At 47.4% G+C, this 19,780-nt stretch overlaps 1 protein-coding gene across 1 annotated transcript in view; it reads left to right on the top strand.

Annotated features, from left to right (window-relative positions):
• LOC144160656 (uncharacterized) overlaps window positions 1-18,804 on the top strand; it is a 31,751-nt gene extending 12,947 nt beyond the window's left edge. The window contains exon 3 of the mRNA XM_077691876.1: window positions 18,711-18,804. Coding sequence (XP_077548002.1) covers window positions 18,711-18,804 — 94 coding nt within the window. The remainder of the gene's footprint in view (window positions 1-18,710) is intronic.
• Window positions 18,805-19,780: the final 976 nt, after the last annotated feature.

Below are 19,780 nucleotides of genomic sequence, written 5' to 3'. Positions count from 1 at the left end.
TCCATTGCCCTCAACCACATCTCAAAGCACAATTTACTCTAAGCTTCTCTAACTTCAAACGACGCCCAGCCCATATCTCCCCGAACTGCTTCGTTAGTTGTTTTTCCATTCGCGCCTAAGGCAAAACGTCCTACCGTTCTCTGGTTTACTTCAAGGCCTGATAGAACGTCTAATTTTAAGCAGAGTACAGCATTCGCAAACGTGAGACCCGGAACCATTACTCCTTTCCACATTCCTCTTACTACTTCAGATTTGTTATACCCCCACAGAGCTTCATTATAGCTGCGTTTCGCTTTCCCTTAACCTTAAGTTGCTCCTCGTGAGTACTTAAGTAGTTATCCCCTTCGTTTATCCACACTCCCAAATATTTATATTGCTTCACACTAGGTAATTCGTCTTGCTGGATAGACACTACGTCGGTGGCAGCGTCATTGGAAACCATTATTCCAAGCCGGGTGAACTTCCCAAGCGTTGTAGTCCCACACAAGGGCCGAGTGCCAGGCCGGGGAGTCGCTTGTGTGGGACCGGTAGGTGCCCGGCGCCACCAAGGAACACGAATTCACATGGTGCCTTCCACAGCCACGATGGACGCTCAACTCGCAACCGCCTGTGGCAGGACATGCTGCCAGACTCTTTCACCACCGGCAATGACGCAACGCGGCATGATGGCCGGGGGCCCCGCCATATGGACAAGGGTCAGGGGCCCCTCGATAGGTTAAAGGCAGCTTTCGAGACATAGATTCCCCTTTCAAGGGTCCGCACTCGACCAGGGACGCCTGTGTCCATTAAAGAAACCGGTGGGTGCCCGGCGGAACCAGGATTCGAACCCAGTACCTCCCGCCTACGAGGCGAGTGCTGTACCTCTGAGCCACCGCCAAACCAGCCTATTCAATTTTTTTTCCTTTTTATAATTGAAGAAAGCGATGTTTATCTGGGGTGTCTATGATATGCCCGACTTGAGGTAATTTCCGGTGTGGCGGCAGAAGGCCAAAAAAGAGTGATTTCTGGAGGAGAGGCGCAGTCGGCAAGACCCCACGCGTGAAAAGGTGTAGCCAGCAAGCTTGCTCCTCGATGGGTGGACAGGCGCCAACAATACCTGGACATTGTGTCCTTAGCGGCTTCAAATTCGGGTGGTTTTTTGTTGCGTAATTGAGGTTGTGTGAGCTCATGGTGACCGTATAGCTTTTTAGATGCAGAGCATCTGATTCACTCGCCTTGTCCTTCCGGCGTCATCGTCGGCGTTGTCCGCCCCTCCCCCATTCTCCTCGCCGCGCCAGCTGCGCTTTCTGCCGCTCACCCCCTCTCCTCTCCGATAGCGAACTCTCTCGCCAGGGGCATTGGATTCGATTGGATTGGCTTTGATTGGATTGGCTTGGCTTGGCTTGGCTTGACTTGGCTTGGATTGGATTTGGATTGGATTTGAATTGGATTAGATTAAAGTGGATTGTGTTGGAGTGTGTTGCGTCATAGCCGCGGCTGACGCGCTCGGGCCGGCGCATGTGCAGTACTCGCTCTTCCGCGGTTTCCTCTCCTTCGGGCGCGCTGCGCATATAACCGGTGTGCCGTTCTCCGGCGAAGCAACATAAACGCTTGGCTCAAACACCTAGAGTCTACGCCGCTTTACAAGTACGCCAACGTCATCATCGACTGGGACCGGCTCACGCAGTCCCCTCAACGCTCTACGCGCTATAAAACGTTGTCCCTTCGCCGCTCCGCCTATGCGGCGCATCTATACAGGGGTTCGCGCGAGGGGAAGTGGGAGTTTTTCTTGCATCAATGCAGTGAGGCTTCAGACGCCTGTAAGGTTTTTAAGGGAAACCGAAAAGAATATGAGTGAAAAGGAATCCGGGGGAGGTTGAAACCTAAAGACGAGGGTGGGGAGGGAATGGGTGAAGGCTTGGGCGAAGAATTAAAATTAAATGGAAGTACGCGTGCAACCAGAAAGCCCTAATACGGGAATGAGTGGTATTTCCGAGCCCAACCTGTATGAGCGTGAACAGCTGTTTCCAAAAAGAACCATTTTTCCTCCACGACAATATCCTATTGGCTTATCTGTGAAAAAGCTTGCGAAAACAGTGTTTGCAAATTCATTTTAGCGGGACAGTCCAGCCTACATAAATGTTTTCATACGATTTTCTGCATTTTTTTTTTCAGGAAACCGAATTTTTGTGAAGATGATGATGGTTGGATGTTTATGGCGCAAGGCCAACTGGGGCAAAGAGCGCCAAGACAATAGTCATATATGAGGGGTGAAACCTTAAACACTACGAAAAGTCAGCAAAAACAAAAGTAAAATCACAAAACGACAATGAGCATGGCTGGTGTATAGGGCCAGGGAGTGATCACGCGTGGTATGAAATGAGGTCTAAAAACTTAACTTCTTCTAAATATTTAAAAACGCACTTGATAGAAAACATGGGGTCTTCAGAGAGGAAAAACGCTGGGTGTAGTCGGACGTGTAGTCTGTATAGCTGTGGGAAGTGTTTGCGTCGTGTTGTGTGAAGTGCGTTGCATTGAATGAGTATGTGAACTACAGATAGGGCCTCTGCACACCTGCCACACTAGGGCTTGAAGACCCCGTAAGGAGATACGAGTGTGTGACGTGTGTGCCCTATCCGTAGCCTAGCAAATGCAACTTCTGTGTATCTGTTGCGGGTGTCAGTGGTGTATGGTCCCAAGCGTGGTTTTATAACGTGTAACTTGTTATCTGTTTGTTCACTCCAGTGTGCTTGCCATCTCTTGCGAAGTTGGTGTCTGATGTGTGGCTTCATGTCTGTGTATGGCACTGTTGCTATGTCCATTGTATTCAAGAGTGTAGCTGCAGTGGCCATTCGATCTGCGGTTTCGTTCCCGGCAATTCCAGAGTGCCCTGGAACCCAACAGAAAGAGTTTTGAAGGTTTGATGCATATGCAGACATGATAGCCTTAAAAACATAATTGATGACAAAGTTTTTAGAGTGCTTTCCTGATGCAAGTGCTTGTACAACACGATGGATTTTAGGATTTGATGTTGGACTATGTGATTTATTACCATTAAAATACCGTATGCTTCCGCTGTGAATATACTGCTACAAAGGTTCATTGTTTTACTGACGTTAAAGTTTGGCCCATGCGCAGCACAAGCCACAGCAGTTGCAGTCTTGGACGCATCACTGTAAAACTCTTCACAGCGGTACTTATGCTGCACAAACAAGAAATGCTGCAGAATCGCAATCCTTGGTGACCTGTTCTTGCTAAACTGCATAAAAGACCGGTCACATGACACAGGGCGGAGACGCCATGGTGGAATTGAATCAATGATGGGCGTCTTGTGAATGCCTGAAAACGAGACTTCTAGCTCAGAGGCTTCTTCTCGCACTCTTAGATGAAACGGCATGGAGATTGTTGGACGATTTAAAAAGAGTTGCTGTGAGGATGCATCATTAACGGTCGGAGTAAAAGGATGATTTGTCATAGACATCATTTTTGAGGCATATAAAATGTCCATGTACACCCTCTGGTGATCTAGGGAGCATTTCTTGCATTCTACATAGAGACTTTGGACAGGGCTAGTACGGAAAGCACCGCATGTGAGGCGTAGTCCTAAATGCAGCACCGGGTCCAGCATTTTTAGTGCCGTTTTTGTTGCGCACCCATAAACAACACTGCCGTAGTGCAAGCGGGATCCCTCTACGGCGCTATAAACCCGCAGAAGGAGTTGCCTGTCTGCACCATATGACTGGTGGGAGAGAACTTTGAGAATATTCATAGTTTTTAGGCATAATTTGCTTAAGATATTTCAAGTGTGGGACAAATTTTAGCTTGTTATCGAATATTATGCCTAAAAACTTGTGCTACTTTTTAACAGGAATTGAAACGCCATTCAGAGTGATATCTGGGTCCGGATGGATCCCGCGCTTTTTGGAGAACACAACACAAAAACGTTTTCCTGAATTGAGTTTAAAACCATTCTTGTCTGCCCAAAGCTGGACCTGACGTTCACAGATTGACATATTACAAGATTTAAAAGATATCTGTACGTCGTCTACATAAATAGAGTAAGAAATGGTAGGTGGCAATGCCTTCCCAAGAGAGTTCATTGTAATTATGAAAAGAGTGCAGCTTAGAACTCCACCTTGCGGCACGCCGTTTTCTTGCACATGAATCCTTGACAGTGCGCTACCAACTCTCACGCGAAACGTTCTGTGGGAGAGATAACTAGCCAGAGTGTTGAGCATCTGGCCCGAAACACCGACAGACTTCAGGTCACTGAGTATCCCGTAGCGCCAAGCGGTGTCGTAGGCCTTCTCGAGGTCGAAAAACACAGTTACGACATACTGTTTATGCACGAAGGCATCCTTAATATACGATTCAAGAGCTACGAGTTGATAATTTGTGGATCGCCCCGCCCTGAAGCCTGCCTGGCAGCTCTCGAAAAGACCGTTGTACTCAAGGAAATACACGAGCCTGCGATTTATCATCTTCTCGAAGAGCTTGCACAGGCAGCTCGTCAGGGCAATAGGACGGTAACTTGAGGGGGACGACGGGTCCTTTCCCTCCTTCAGGAAAGCTACAACTATAGCCTCCTTCCAAGAGTTTGGAATGTGCCCCGAAAGCCAAATCTTGTTATATAGGTGTAAGAGTGTTAGAACAGTGTCTGCGTGCAGGTGTTGTATCATTGTGTATGTGATGCTGTCTGGGCCTGGAGCTGAGAGTTTACACGTGTTCAGAGCAGCCCTCAGCTCATGTAGTGAAAACAGGGAGTTGTAAGAAGTCTGTGATTTGTTGTTGTCGTGTAGGGACTACTTTTCACAAGAGGCTTTATGTTTCAGGAAAGTGTTCGTGTAGAGTGCTGAACTGGACACGTGTTGAAAGTGTTGTGCGAGTGTGTCAGCCTGGTCTTCCAGAGTGTCCCCTGTTGTACTGACCAGGGGCAGGCTTTGTGTCTGTTGCCCTTTCAGTTTGCGTATACGTGTCCATACTTTCCGTGTGTCTGTGTAGGAGTTTACTGATGTTATGAATGTACGCCAACTCTCTCGTTTTGCCTCACGGCGCACACCTTTCCCCAATGCCTTGGCCCGTTGGAAAAAGAGGTTTCCCGACGTGGGGTACCGACGAAGGATACCCCACGCCTTGTTCTGGGCCTCTCGCGCCCGCCTACAGTCCTCATTCCACCACGGCCTCCACTGGTTGCGCGGGGCACCAGAGGCGTGGGGAATGGACTTTTCGGCGGTATCGAGGATGTGCGCCGTGAGGAGTTGGGTAGCTTCTTCAACGTGTAGGTGTCCTATGGATGTGTGGTGTTTTTTGGATGTCTCTGTAAATGTATTCCAGTTACCTCGTGCTTCATTGAACCTATTATGGGAAGATGAACTGCTTGGGCCTTTACCTATCTATGTAAGTGAGGTGGGGAAGTGGTCACTGCCATATGGGTCAGTTCCCACACCCCACTCGAGAAGAGGAAAGAGAACTGCGGAGACAATAGCCAAGTCAAGACATGAGTATGTGTTTTGACCTATGTTATGCTATGTAGGCTGTTTGTTGTTGAAAAGGCATGCTCCAGATGATGTAAGAAACCTCTCTATCAGGCGACCCCGGGCATCTGTACGAGAAGAGCCCCAAAGAGAATTGTGAGCATTAAGGTCGCCTGTTAGAATGTACTGTTCGGGCAGCTGGTCAACCAGCGCCTCGAAGTCAGAGCTCAAAAGTGTAACATCAGGAGGAATGTATATGGAGCATACCGTTATCAACCTATTAAATATTATTAAGCGTATTGCTACAGCCTCAAGGATAGTGTTCAAGGTGACAGGGTGGCATGCTAAGGATTTGAGGGCGATTATGGCCACACCGCCAGAAGAGTGTGCCCAGCCATCTTTGTCTTCCCTGTATTCTATTCAAGAAATTTGTGTGTTTAGAAATCAAATGTGTTTCCTGAACACACATTACACTTGGCTGATTGGTATGCAGAATCTCATAAACGTCGTCAAGATTATTCATAAGGCCTCTGCAGTTCCATTAAAATATATTTTCTCTTCCCATTATTTAGTGTGAGAACTACTGGAGTGTGTAAGTTTATGTGTCGTCTTTCGTGGCTGTGACTCTTGGATTGGGCTTTTTGGGCGGCCTATCTGTAGGCTTGGACGACGGAGGCCGCTCCTTGCGCTGCGTTGCAGGCAAGAACGGCACGACGTCCATCTCCTCGTCCGATGTCCAGGGTGTGCCCGTGGAACCGGGCCCCCCGAACTTGGCCCCCCTTCGGGGGCCCTTCGTTTGAGCCGCCACCTCCGCTGGTTGCGGGGGCACCAGAAGTGGCACGGGCGGTGCGGTGGCGGTGGGAGCCGGTCCGGAGCCCGTGGTGTCCATGGCACCGTCCAACGCACTGGACGATGGGGAGGCAGGGACGGGAGCGGCACCGGTCCCCACGGAAGAGGTTGCGACCACAACCGCTGCTGGCTCAGCGAGCGGTGCGGAGGCGGGCTGGGCTGAAAGAGGCAACCCAGGGGGGGGGGGCGAGAGCGGACCAAGTCCGACTCGCGGTACTGGGTCCCCGCCGAAACCAGACGCCGCTCCGCCCCCCGGCGAGCCGCGTCGGCGTACATCCCCAGGAAGAAAGAGGCGAACATCTTCCGCGCCTCTGGGAAGGTGATGTTCTCGGTTACTTTGACATTGAAGATTTTCTTTTCTTGTTGGAATTTCTCGCAAGTGCAGGACCACGCTGCGTGGGGCCCCTGGCAGTTGGCACAGGTAAAACTCTGGGTGTTACAGTTTTCGGATGGTTGGTCATGTTGGCCGCATTTTGCACACGTAAGGCGGGCGCGGCAGAAGTTTGTGCCATGCCCAAACCGTTGGCACTTGAAGCAGCGCCGTGGGTTCGGGATGTATGGGCGGACAGAACAATGTATGTAACTGGCATTTATGAATTCTGGAAGGGTGGATCAATCGAAGGTTAAGATAATGTGTCTAGTTTCTACCTGTTTGTCATCGCGGCGTATTGATACGTGCTTTACAGCCGTGACGCCCTGATCCCTTACGCCTTCCAAAAGGTCGGCATCGGTCTCGGAGATGAGATCTGCCTCAGAGATCACAGCTTGACAACAGTTGAGGCTGTGGTGGGGTGTGACCCTGATCTCAAGATCTGCCATGCGGGTTTGTTTCAGGAGGATTGTGGATTGCTGCTGAGTTTTAACTTCAACTAGCACTTTACCAGTTCTGAGCTTTTTGGCGTCATATGTTTTGCCGATGATACCTTCAAGGTATTTAGAAACAAGAAATACAGATTGAGAGGAAACCGGCTTCGATTTGTCTACAGATTCAATTATCAAATAAACGCGGGTAGTTATCTGGCTTTGGGAGCGAGATAGAAGGCAAAGACGGAAAGGATACTTCGGTGCGGCCCCTTTTCAGGGACCGATCCCGTTTGGGGGGGGGTTTGAAAATGCCATATAGCATAGTATAAAATCAGGGAGACGGGGGTACTTTCTTCTTTGACCTTACCCTGGTAGCCAAAGAGATCCCGGAGCTCCCTGCCTGGTGAACAGACAGGGAGTCCATCCGCCGGAGCTTGATCTGGGCTCCAAAGGCCAGTGTTCGTGGTTTCTAACCCTCCACCTATAAACACATCGCCACGGTTGGATCCAGCTTATGTTTGGGGGCTCGGGGTCCGCGGTATCGCCAGTACCGTCACCAAGATTCGAGTGTTTGTAATGCTCATTTAAAAAAACTGCATAAAAATACATTACCACACCTTAAACACTGGCTAATGGACCTTTTACCAGTAGCGATCTGCCCATGCGCGGACTGCCGGTACGCCATTCTTGGCCGCAGCCTCAGGTGAAATAAACAAAAAGGCAGCCCTCAGCTTGCTGCTTAGGGAGCGGTTATGCTTCCTAGGGCTGCATGTTTTTGTTTCCTCTTTTCGGGCAGTTCCCAGTGAATCCGTGCGTGCACACAAAAAAGGCGTTGAAAAGAAAGGGGCGAAAATTTTTTAGCCTGACCACCCTGCGATCACTTGGTTACCAGTGAGGGAGCAACGAAAATGAAAAAAAAAGTGAAGAAAAAGGGGCGCTCCGGCCACTGCAGATTGGTCACGCGAGCGTGCGCCTGCTACATTCACGTGAATAGCGCAGGTGACGCGTGGGTGCGGGAGGCACGGCAGGTCAAAGATATCTTGTGCACAGGTTCTGCGAAAGCCCGACTTTGGGGGGAAGTGCCTTACGACTAATTTCAGTTCACCGTGGCGTCTGCTTGGAGGACCGGTACTAGAAAAAAGATCCATTTAACCTTATAACCCAGGATTCTTTGTCGGTTCTCTGCTTATTATTTTTAAAATCTTCATATTTTATTATAATTTTCGTAGCTCAGGTTACTTTTTGGTGTCTTCAATTTTTTTCTGTTCGTTAGGTTATGTTAGATTCGTTCACCTTAGGTACGTTATTGGAAGGCGAAGCAGTGCCATACTACAGTGCCTAGTACATTCTAGGCACTACAGCCAGGCGGGACATTTTTCATCGAGACAACGCCGGTGGGCGCACTTCAGTGGAGGGCTTACAATACTGTCATACAGCATATAAACACAGCCTAATTTAAATGCACTCGACTTCCTTGAAAGGATTTCTCCTGTCATTCTTTATAGAGAATCGTTCCTTGATTATGTTGTATTCATTTTATGTTTTTTTTCAATATCGACTGGAAGAAATATTTATTGATTATGCAGTAAAGTCAGCAAATATACTTCAGACCAGTGTTGTACACGTTACTTTTAGACAAGAAAGAAAGCTCGTTCCTCGTTCCTTCCCAATTTTGAAATGAGTTACCGTTACAAGTTCCTTAGTTGCGAAAGGCACGCGTTCCAGCTCCTGTTCTAACATTAGAACGTGTCGTTACATTAACGTTACATTTCATTTTTTTAAATAAAAGTGCGGTGTCGGATAATCCCGAGGCGAAATAAAGTGTGAAATTTAAAACTCACACCAAACTACGTATATTATAAGAGCCTTGCCGGCAGCAGATTCTCTTGAGATAAAATGCATCCACAGAAACGCCCCTCGAAAACTTTTTTCGGGGAGAACCGGAAAAACTCCACACATGTCTAACTGCAATTTTGGTGATCGTCTATTATGAATGCAACACATATGGCACTTTCAACTTCGGTTTTACGAATGCGCAGTAAGGTACTGCGCTTGAGATGTGCAGATAGAAAGTTACATGCAGGTACATAATTAAAATTCTTGCATAAAGAACTGTGTCGAAAGGAGCAATACATAGGAGTGTAATGAATGGTTATTACAATATTGCAAGTTATCTAAAATGCCCTACAGGCCCTCCGCAGGGAATTTATTAAGGGGGTAAGCTTTGAGTAAGCTTTGTAAGAATAATTGAGTAAGCTTTGCAGATCATACAGCACAAATTTGCGAGTAACAAAACATAACAGAACAAGTAATGGCTGCAAGGTTCACAATACAAGTTTTAGTCAAGAAAAATAAAAAAAAAAATCGAAGTCAGCACTGTAGTCACACATGAAATCTACGCGCAAGAATTACAAAGTATACCGAACACAATCGGGGTAGTAGATAACTTAAACAACCGAAAATAGCCAAATATGTTGACACGACGCACAAATGAGTTGCCTTGGTTAGAAATACGCATAAGGGAAAAGCACAGGAAATAAAAGCACAGGTTGAAACCGACCAACTAAAGTAACTCTGAACGCTGGCCGTACACGTTCCAGCAGCCTCTCTCAGGTATTGTCCATACCGCGTGCGACAAAAGTATGCCCAACAATGACAAAATTCCTGTCTTTTGTCAACACGACACGTGCAATACAATACGTGCAATACAATTCACGTGCAATCGTATTCCAATACACGCGCAATACGACACGTGCACTCCCTTCGACCCATTCCCGTCGACCCCCAGGCCGCGCCGTGACGAACTGCATGCCTACTCTAAGTTTGAGCAGTACAGCATACTGAGACACTGCGGCGCGCCCAGCCCTATTCCTAGCCGGTGACACTTCGGATGAACCCACCGTGGTGGCTCAGTGGCTAAGAAGTTGCGCTGCTGAGCACGACGTCACGGGTTCGATCACCAGCAGCGGCGGCTGCTTTTCTGGCGTAGGCGAAAAGCAAAAACGCGTGTGTGTACGAGATTTCGGCGCACGTTAAAGATCCCCGGGCGGTCAAAATTAATCCGGAGCCCTCCACTACGGCGCGCCTCATCGCCTGCGTTGCGCTGGCGCGTTAAACCCTATAATCAATCAATCGACACTTCGAATGACCTCACAGTGAGCGCAACTTCCCCGTCGGCACCCCACGCAAGACAATTTTTTCCAACAACGTTTCTTCGGCGGGGAACAATTCTAATGGCCAGACGCCCACCCTGGCCTTTCCTGAGAAACGATGAAAGGTGAAATGCATTCACGTGGCTGCGCTGTTCCTCCATCGAACGCCGCGTAAGCTACGCCGGGGATCCACACATTTTGGTGTAGGATATATTCGGTGCAGGGCGTTTCGGTGCGGACATTTCTGTGCACAGACGTTCTGCCTTGCAAGGAACGCCGTTCCTTGGAACGCCGTTCTGTACAATACTGCTTCAGACGTGGCCTACGTCGTCTTCTTGACCCCAACCACCGCCGGAGCCCCGCTAGCCATTCCCGGCCCGCTGGGCTCCTGATTTATTCCTGTGAGGCAGGGGTCTCAAAGACGCTGCCCGCGGACCTTTTGATTCGGTCTTACTATACGAACCAATTTATTACAGATGTTCTTGTTCGCAACCCTGCGATAGGTTAGGCCAGGGGTTAGTTGTGCGGCATTGCCAAAAACGTGTTTATTTGTTGAGTATTTGCTGGAATATGTGAACCTTTCTGAAACTTCGCTTTAAAAACTCAGAAAGCCAAAATGAACAACTTCGACAGCGGTGCGCACAGTTGGTACCAAAATACGGAATCTTCATGTAAAAACTGACCATTACTCCTCCTCAGGTGATCAGACAGCTAAGCTGTTAGATATTAATGAAAATGATTCTACGAAATGAGTTACAAAAGTGCTTCGAATTGCACTTTCGCAATACAGTTGACTCTTACTAATACGAACTCCATGTGGACCGTACAAAGCTTCGAACTAACAAAACTCTCAAACAAACAGAATCCCACCGTGGCTATGGCGTTGTGCTGCTGAGCCTAGGGACGCGGGGTCGATTACCAGCCGCGGCGGCCGCTTTTCCGATGGAAGAGAGAAGTGAAAACGCCCATGTATTCGCGATTTCGGCACACGTTAAAGATTTCCAGGTTGTAAAAATTAATCCTCCACTGCAGCACGCCTCACCGGCTGTGTTGCGTCGGAGCGTTAACCTCATAATCAATCAATCAATGAAACAGAAAGCACAATGAGAGCAATGCCATAACTACGCTACACGTCTTCCTTCTTGATTTTGGTCACAACCTCGACTTTCCTTGCCAATACAAGCGCACGACATGGTTCGTCCTGAGTGTGAAGGCTTATCGCTAAAGTCTAAGCCTGAAGCCTTCACCACCCAAATGCTTACACGGAGGTATGTGCAGCCAGGAAACTAGAAAGAACGTAGACATGCGAAAGCTGGCGCGTGTTTCAAGTGAACTGCATGGCTGCGGGTGGCCTCAGTTGCGAGGGCGCCGACATAACACATCACGGTGGGGTTTTGACGCCGAAAAATTTGAATTTCCTCGAGAAATAACTGCTACCTGTATGTTTTTATTCAAAAATCTCCCGAAATAACCGACAAAATTGGTTTTGGCTTCGCAGTATCAGGCAATTTTTTAATCGAATTACCCGTATAATTTTCGGAACCAGAACATCACTTCAAGTTAACCGAAAATTCTAACTAAGCGACTTTTAATTGTCGGGAGTCGATTGTATCTTGTTTGCGAGCGTATTGACCGGACGTAGTCCGAACGAGCACAAGAAACACGACACGATTGTTGTTTGCGATTTAAGCTATTCTTCTGTTCAATATAGTAATCACATTTGAAACGCCTGCAGTTTTATTCAAGCAGACACACATGAGGCTGTCTGTTTTAAGCTGTTTTCAACACGCTATAGGAATGTCTTTGGGGCAGCGGCTTCATGTTCTTTGTGTTAAAATTGTGACTCGTGATTACCCGCGCGCGATATCGCCTAAGATAAAACTATACATGAACATGCAGCCTCCTGAGCAGTCAGCCTTCATTAATATGCTTCGGGGTCTCTTCAGCACAACAAGAGTTACAGCCATTTTCTGTAACCATTCTCATCCCGTAGCCGTTCATATGTTTACCACAATTCCTCAACGTTTACTATTTTTGTGTGGCCCACCTAATTACGACAAGTAAATGAACTCGCCGATATGAAAGATCTGCCAGTTCACACCATAATTTTTCCCGAGATAATATACGCTATAAACATCGCACTTTTCGGCAGCTAAAGTTGCCCGTGAAGTAAAAAACCGTCAGCAACGCCTCACCTAAAATGTTCAGTAGCGATGACTAAACACAATTCTAAACACAAGCCTTTGAATAATAATGTTACTGTAGACCACTCCCTGAGTATTTACTACGTTAAAACGCATGAAGAAGTGCAGTTAATTGCTGTTAGCGCTTGCTTCCAACTCATTTGTACAGCTGCAGCGCCTCGCAGGCACACTGCTGAAATATTTTACAGCGCAAGGAGCATAAAACGGCTACATCTCTAGAGGTAAGAAGTCGCATTCACGGGACCGAAGACAACCACTCGTGCGCGGCCCGCGAGCGCCCATCCGTGTTTTCTTGTATGTTTAGGAATGGTGAAGACCCGAAGAGCACAAAAGAGCATGGCATTTTCTGCACGTCCTGAGCCTCTTATTTGCTTCTTTTGATAATTCGGCATGCTTCGCCGGAAAGACGGGGACCCTTGGGGCGTGCTGGTAACAGCGGCTTCGGGCATGCCGAGAAGGGGAGAAGGAAAGAAAAAAAAAAGACCACCTCGGAACGCCACGTGGTGTCAGATTTTCGAAGCTATCGGGATGTCCCCGAAAGTTGGCCTCGCACCTAAACGATGTGCGGTATACACCATTCCAGTGCAGCGACGCGCCTTTTATCAAGAAGTGCTACCGCAGTACAGCTGTGTGGGTACACCCGCGCAACAGCTAATGCAACTAAACGTGATGGGGTGTCCCGAGAACAGGTACGACTCAGCATAGCGTACATCAGAAATTAGAGGCTACGTAGGAAAAATTGTTGGACTCTCGGGCGAATTGATTTCTAAAATTTCTAGTTATTACAAATATTAAAACAGCATTCTTATAAATTGGTTACATATTCTCACTCTGATAATAAGTTACTAAAACGGAACCTCCTGAATTTCGATTCCCAAAATCGGAAGGTTTCAAAAGCCACTATTCAAATAGTACCTGGAGCTTCCACTGCCACGGTCAAGAAGACACGCATATACAATACGGCCGCATAGCCTACGGAAGGATATCGCATGGGCGAGCTTGGTCGCCTGCGCTAAAGTGTAGCACGAAGAGCCCTCCGATATTATGTACTCGTTCTTCGCATGTCACCGTTCCCTTAATTGGGTGCTCTGTTAGAAGGTATAGTTAGGCAACTCAAGCGAACAAACAACAACACCGAGTCTACAGGGCGCATGCGACGAATGGGCTGGCCGTCCGATATGCGGCTTTCGCCGACCAGAGCGCTATGGATGAGTCAGATGGTTGAACGAATTAAGAGAAAAACCTATACTGGAACAGGTAAAACAATGTACAAGCACGGCGGCAGGAAACGTACACGAGAGGCAACCTGAAATAAATACAATTGGGAGAAACAGTTAAAAATTAGACAAAATATTACAATCCGGAGCGTTGCCAAAACAATATTACGAATTAGAGGAGTTAACTAAAAAAAAACGAACAGTTCGATGCATATGAGAGACCGAGTCCCACAATAATAGCCGACCGGGACGGACGATTCACCGCTGTCGGAGGCGATTTGGCTACTTGTGGCGCGGGGCTTCGGCGTAAGCCAGGTTGTCCGTGACAATAACGGTGATTCGAGGCCCGGGTGTACCTATGAATCCTTCAGGGCGCGGATCGCCGATGGTGTGTTGCACAAACTGGCAGAACGCGTTGTCACATGCCGATGTGCAAACGTAGCTACCTTTCTCCGCTCGGAGTCTTTTTTTATAACTGCACTGTCGCGGAGAGATAGGGCAAAACACGCAACGCGCCCGCCGCCGACGAGCGCACAACTTCGCTCCTGCTCTCTTCTAGAGTTATCGACGTGCCATAGCGGTGGTACAGGCTCGCACGCCCCCTCGAAAGAACTCGAAGCCTGGGTGAAAGCGGAGTGGCGGAGTTTTTAATTTGGTATTTTCTTGCGGGCGAGCCTGCGAATGGTCGCGTTACAGCCTCTGTTCGAGAGAGTTCCAGTGTCTTCTCGGGGCGAATGGAACCAAACTGATCGAATCCGTCGACTGTAACAAGAATTAAGCGCTGTACAATAAAATGGAAAATTTATATGGTACTTTTAGGCGTTGTACGCTCTAGTTTGTGACACAGCCACCCAGTTTCAGAATATTAAGCAATGTTATCCCCAAAACTCACAATGTCGGGCGTACGCGTCATTCACACTTGCAAAACTGTTCGTGCTAACCCAGAATCACTACAGTAAAATTATGTGAGGTTCCGAATTCCCGTACAGAACAATGGTTTGCTCAGATTTATAAACAAATACACCTCCTACGTAGAAATGACGGGTTTAAGAACATTACGGTCATTAGTTCTCATAACCTAGTTCTAGGCAAAAGGCATTACAAGTGCGAAACTTGGCAAATATACAGACTGTAGTCTGGTGCCTAAGTCCCGTAGGCTCACTTACAATGAGTGTGATTTGTTACCCAGAAATACATACAAGGCACTGGTACAACAAAACTCATAAGTAACACATGTTGTTCACAACAATATAAGAAATCATAAGATGTGCCCGAAAAGATGTGACCGCACAACCAGTAACGTCAATTTTACACAGCATGAGTACCATACAACACTGACGGAAAAGTTTACTCACAACGCAACTAGTACGTGAATACACAGCGTACACTCTGCACAGCCAAAATGACAACATAAATGCAAACTTCTCGTACAGTACAATATACAAATAAAGTATACAATGTGCAAGTAACGCACACGACATGAAGATGCAACTCGGTCATAAAATTCTACTCCTACAAAACATGCGTAATTAAAATGGCATAGTTCCTGTTTGCCCGAGTCTATCTGGCGCTTGCGTAAAAGCGCCTACAGAATTTTCTCTTCGGAGAAGTTCCTTTCCAAATGTCGCGCAAAGCGACAAACTCTTTCTGATCCGCCGTGATACCGGGCCCGCGAAAATACTTCTATGTCGGGGCCTACCTCTGGTGAACGTCGAAGCGTCTGGCGGTTTGGCGTCCTTCGCCTTTCCTTGTGTAGTAACGGACCGGTGTTTCTTTACACCTGCCCGATCTGTGCAATGCCGGCACACACGTTTGCTCTTGCGCTTGAGTTCAACTCTGTTTTCTTGGCCCTTGCCAAGATTTGGGACACGGGTTTTCATTGAATTGCTTTTTATACGCCATTCGCCCTCTCTTCTCTTCGAAGCGGCAACGTCGCAGGAGCCGCAGATTTTTAGAACGGGAAACAAGCTGGCTTCGCTTTTGTCGGAGCTCGTGTTACCTTGGACACGGCTTCTCCTCTATACGAGGAATCGCACCGCAGTGCCCCGATAACTGGCTCTTCTTTCGTTACGGCGGGTGGTTTCTCTTCCATCGCTGAAGTCACTGGAGCGGCATCGACGCAGACGTACGGCGAGCTCTCCCTGCGGAGTGCGGCCCCGCTTCGCACGGGGACCTCGACCTTGACAGCAGTCTCGGTCTCATTGGTCTTCGAGCTTTTAGCTACGCACACTGCGCTAGTCAGCCCAGCGAATTCGGAGACTAGAAATGGGTCTTGCTGCACAATCAGTGTCTTCCGTCCATGTCTTTCGGAAAGGTGAAAACAGCTTCCTCAGACACTCTTCCGCCATTTTGGGTACACTTTCGTCTAGGCCGCTCGTCCCCTACGTCATGACGGTATTCACAACTGGGATGTACCGTCATCCTCCAGCTCCGCATCACCTGTAGGATCATCGTCCTTCGATATCTGAAGTGGTGTGCTTTCGCACAGCTCTGAAGGTGTTTTCTTCTTGCTGATTGCGGATACTTCTAACCCTTTGCTTCCAGAGAGGTCATGGCCTTTTTTTGGCTGCTCAGTTTAAGTGCTTTGGCTACTCTTGCTTTCTCTCGCCTTTTCCTCGTGTGATGAGGATTACGCCTTCAACCATTGTATCTCTTGTCGGCTTTTCAGAATATCGAGTTCAGCTTTGCTTGCTTTCTCCTCTCGCTCCGCTTTCGCTCGGTCCCGTTCGGCTTCTGCTTCGCGGGCGTTCGCTTTCTGAAGTTGTCTGTGGAATTCTTTCTTTCTTTCTCTTTCACCCTTTCAGTCTTATCGTGTACGGGTTGTCTTGCTTTCTCACCTTCTTCAGGAGCCTTCTCAGCTTTCTCTCTTTCGTCTTTTTCTTTCAGCGCAACCCACTTTTGTAGTTCGGTACCTGACAGGCCTAGCCGGCAGCCAAACGCTTCAATTTTCTCTAAATCTATAATTGCAATTGTATCGCAATCAAGTCACAATACTGAAGCTTCTAACTAGTACACGTGTGCTATGTAACCGCCCTATGTAATACCCCCTCACGGGGGCCTTTAGGGGTATTGTGAATAAATAAATAAATAAAAATAGTCATATCTACTCAAAGAAAGTTAACGAGATCACCAACTTATAAACGCAGTAGAAACTTATGCCGCAAAGGTTCCAGGCCTTTTCCTTTCCTTAACGCTAACATCAGACGTCCTGTCACGGACGCCAGAAATTGTCACCGTTTCAATGTTTGGGTGCGCTGTTAGGAGACAAGGTGAGTCACCCCAAGCTAGCAACCAACCCCACCTAGTTTACAGAGCACAGGTGACAAAGGGGGTGGCCGTTTGATGTGCGGCTTTTGCCGACCAGAGCAGTAAGAAAGAGTCAGAGCCTTGAATGAATTTAGAGAAAGACATATTGGAATGGGCAAAACAATGTACAGGCACGAGGACATTGAACGTAAACGAGGGGTAACCAAGCATGAATACAAATGGGGGAAACAGTTCAAAAGTAGACAATAGAGTACAATCCGGAGCGTTAACAAATAGATATGATGAAGTAGAGCAGTTAACAAAAAAGAAAACAAACAGTTTCACGCATATGAGAGAGAGAGTACCACCATATTCACCGACCGGGCCGGACGATGCACCTCTGTCGGAGGCGATTCGGCTGCCTGTGAAGCGTGGCTTTGTAGTAGGCCAGTCCGTCCGAGACGATCACGGAGATTCGAGGCCCGGAAGTACGTTGGAGTCCTCCAGGGCGCGGGTCACCGAAGGTGGGGGTCACAAACTGGCAGGAGCTGTTGTCACATCAGCACGTGCAAACGACGCTAACACTCTTCGGCGCGAGTCTGTTTCTTTTTTTTATAATTGCGCCGTCACGGAGAGAGAGGGCACTACCCGCGACGCGGCCACTGCTGACAAGCGCACAACTTCCCTCTTTCTCCGTTCGAGAATCATCGACGCGCCTTAGCAACGGCAAAGCCTCGCTCGCCTCCTCGAAATAACTCGGAGTTTCGGTGAAAGCTGAGCGGCGGAGCTTTTATTGTGGTATTTTTTGCCGGCGAGCCGGCGAGTGGTGGCGTTACCGCCGCTTCGTTCGGCAGAGTTATAGTGTTTTCTCGGGCGAATTGAACCGATCAGAATGAATGGGACACTTTAACGAAAAATTATTTGCTGTGCAATACAATGGAAAATTTATACGGTACTTTTAGGCATCGTACGCTGGAGTTTGTGACACAACAAGACCCCGAGCACAGATTACTGTGTCATGAAATAACTTCATCCTTTGGCCACTTCCACTGAACGGTTATCTGCAGCCTCACTAATAAAGGATTTCGTAAGCCCCCCCCCCCCCCCCCCTATACCCTCAGAAATACCCAATATATCCAGAAACACTGTTTGTTGATGCAGTGAAGTGTCATCATGCGAACCCTTTTTACATCGCGGTGAATACTTCGCCCCATTCACTCGTTTTCACAGCTCCAGCAAGCTGGCCCCGTAACAATCAAGTTCTGCAATAGGCGACCGTTGCCGTTGCACTCACGCATATGTCAACCGCAGTATTACTACGCTGCCTTTCGTGCAATATGGCCATATTCAAAAACCGCTATCCTAAACTGCACAAGAGCCCGTCTCTCGCTTCAGATTCACAACACTCGTACCCAAAAACTCGCTATTGATTCTGTAGAATTTATCTTGTTACCAGTGAACACGGGTGTTATAGGAAGTATTGTGACACACAGGGCACCCTCCAATTAAGCTACATCAGCATATCAACATAAGACATTTACATGCACAGACATCCCAGAATAGTTCTGTCTCTGGCACGGCAAATACCCTTCCGCCTAAGTAATTTTATCATCGGCCGATAAGCGGCTTTAGCGCAGCTCAAAATTCTTTCCCTGTTTAGCCACGCTTTGCAATATTCGCTTCGCAGTTTATCTCGAAATTCTCCGTGAGCACTGCTAAGAATGGGAGACAGTAGAACACAAGGGATATTGTGATTGTGATTCCTTCCCTCATACGTTTCTGTAGGTGTGGGAAGCAGCGCTGGGTTGCTAAAACCAGCATCTCCAAGAGGACCTCACGGGTCACTAAGCCATATTCGCTGAAGCACTACGGTCTTTAGACACTATGTTCAGCTCACGCTTTGATAAAAAAGTTTATATATATACCACTTACCAGGTGTCATTGAGGTAGTTGTATGGAACATATGTTCAATCAAAGATTTGAAGTAGAGGTGTTTTGTTTGGGCACTCCTTAGTAAGCACTCAGTGTTGCGAGTCGACTTTTCTTTACAGCGGGAAGTGTCACTCATTTTTTTTGAACACGGCATAACGTTTATTAAACAAAAATTTTTTTCTTGTGCAATTTCTCGGCTTTTTTACCTCTTTATTACCATTTTTTGCCGCTGATATTTTGGCTTTTGTATAAAAAAACTGTGGTATTACTGGTTCGAACAAGATAAGGAGTGTGATGAATTTCGAATAAACTCAAACTGTAGACGCCAGGGAAGAAGTTCTCAGAATGGAAGGGATGGGCGAAGCATATATCTGGAAGCATGCACAGGGGTCGATACGGGATGTAAAAAGGTACTTTAAAAGAGTGCTAAAAATTCCCGACGAAGGTTATAGCGAAAACAAGTTATATGTAAGTAATACAATAAGGTAGTGCAGAATACCATACGTTTCACAACGCGACGCTCTGTCGCGTTGTGCACAGCAATAGGTTGGTCAGAATATAAATAAAATATTAAAAGACAACCACAAATCACTTCTCTAGTTTGATCACAAGGCCCTCAGTGTTCGTGCGAATTTCACTGTACAATTCAGATGAACTCCCGCGCCCCTCGCAATTCGTCAACTAGGTGTGATTCATTTACAGACTTTTTTTCTTAGCAATAAACCTAACAACAATAAACCTTTACATTTTTTGCAGAACACATTTGGAGTAAGTATTCTTGCAGACAAGCTAATATACGACATGCGCGACATTATAAGAAAGTTAAAACACAAACCACACAACTCGCTGGAATATTTTAAACTTGTGATAGTTGCCTATGGTATGACTTTTATGGGCGACATAGGTCATATTGCGGTATTTTC

Source organism: Haemaphysalis longicornis, unplaced genomic scaffold, assembly GCF_048455015.1.
Source record: "Haemaphysalis longicornis isolate Haplotype H1 unplaced genomic scaffold, Haemaphysalis longicornis Haplotype H1 scaffold_11, whole genome shotgun sequence".
Lineage (NCBI taxonomy): Eukaryota > Metazoa > Arthropoda > Arachnida > Ixodida > Ixodidae > Haemaphysalis > Haemaphysalis longicornis.
This window is presented reverse-complemented; position numbering and strand designations above follow the sequence as displayed.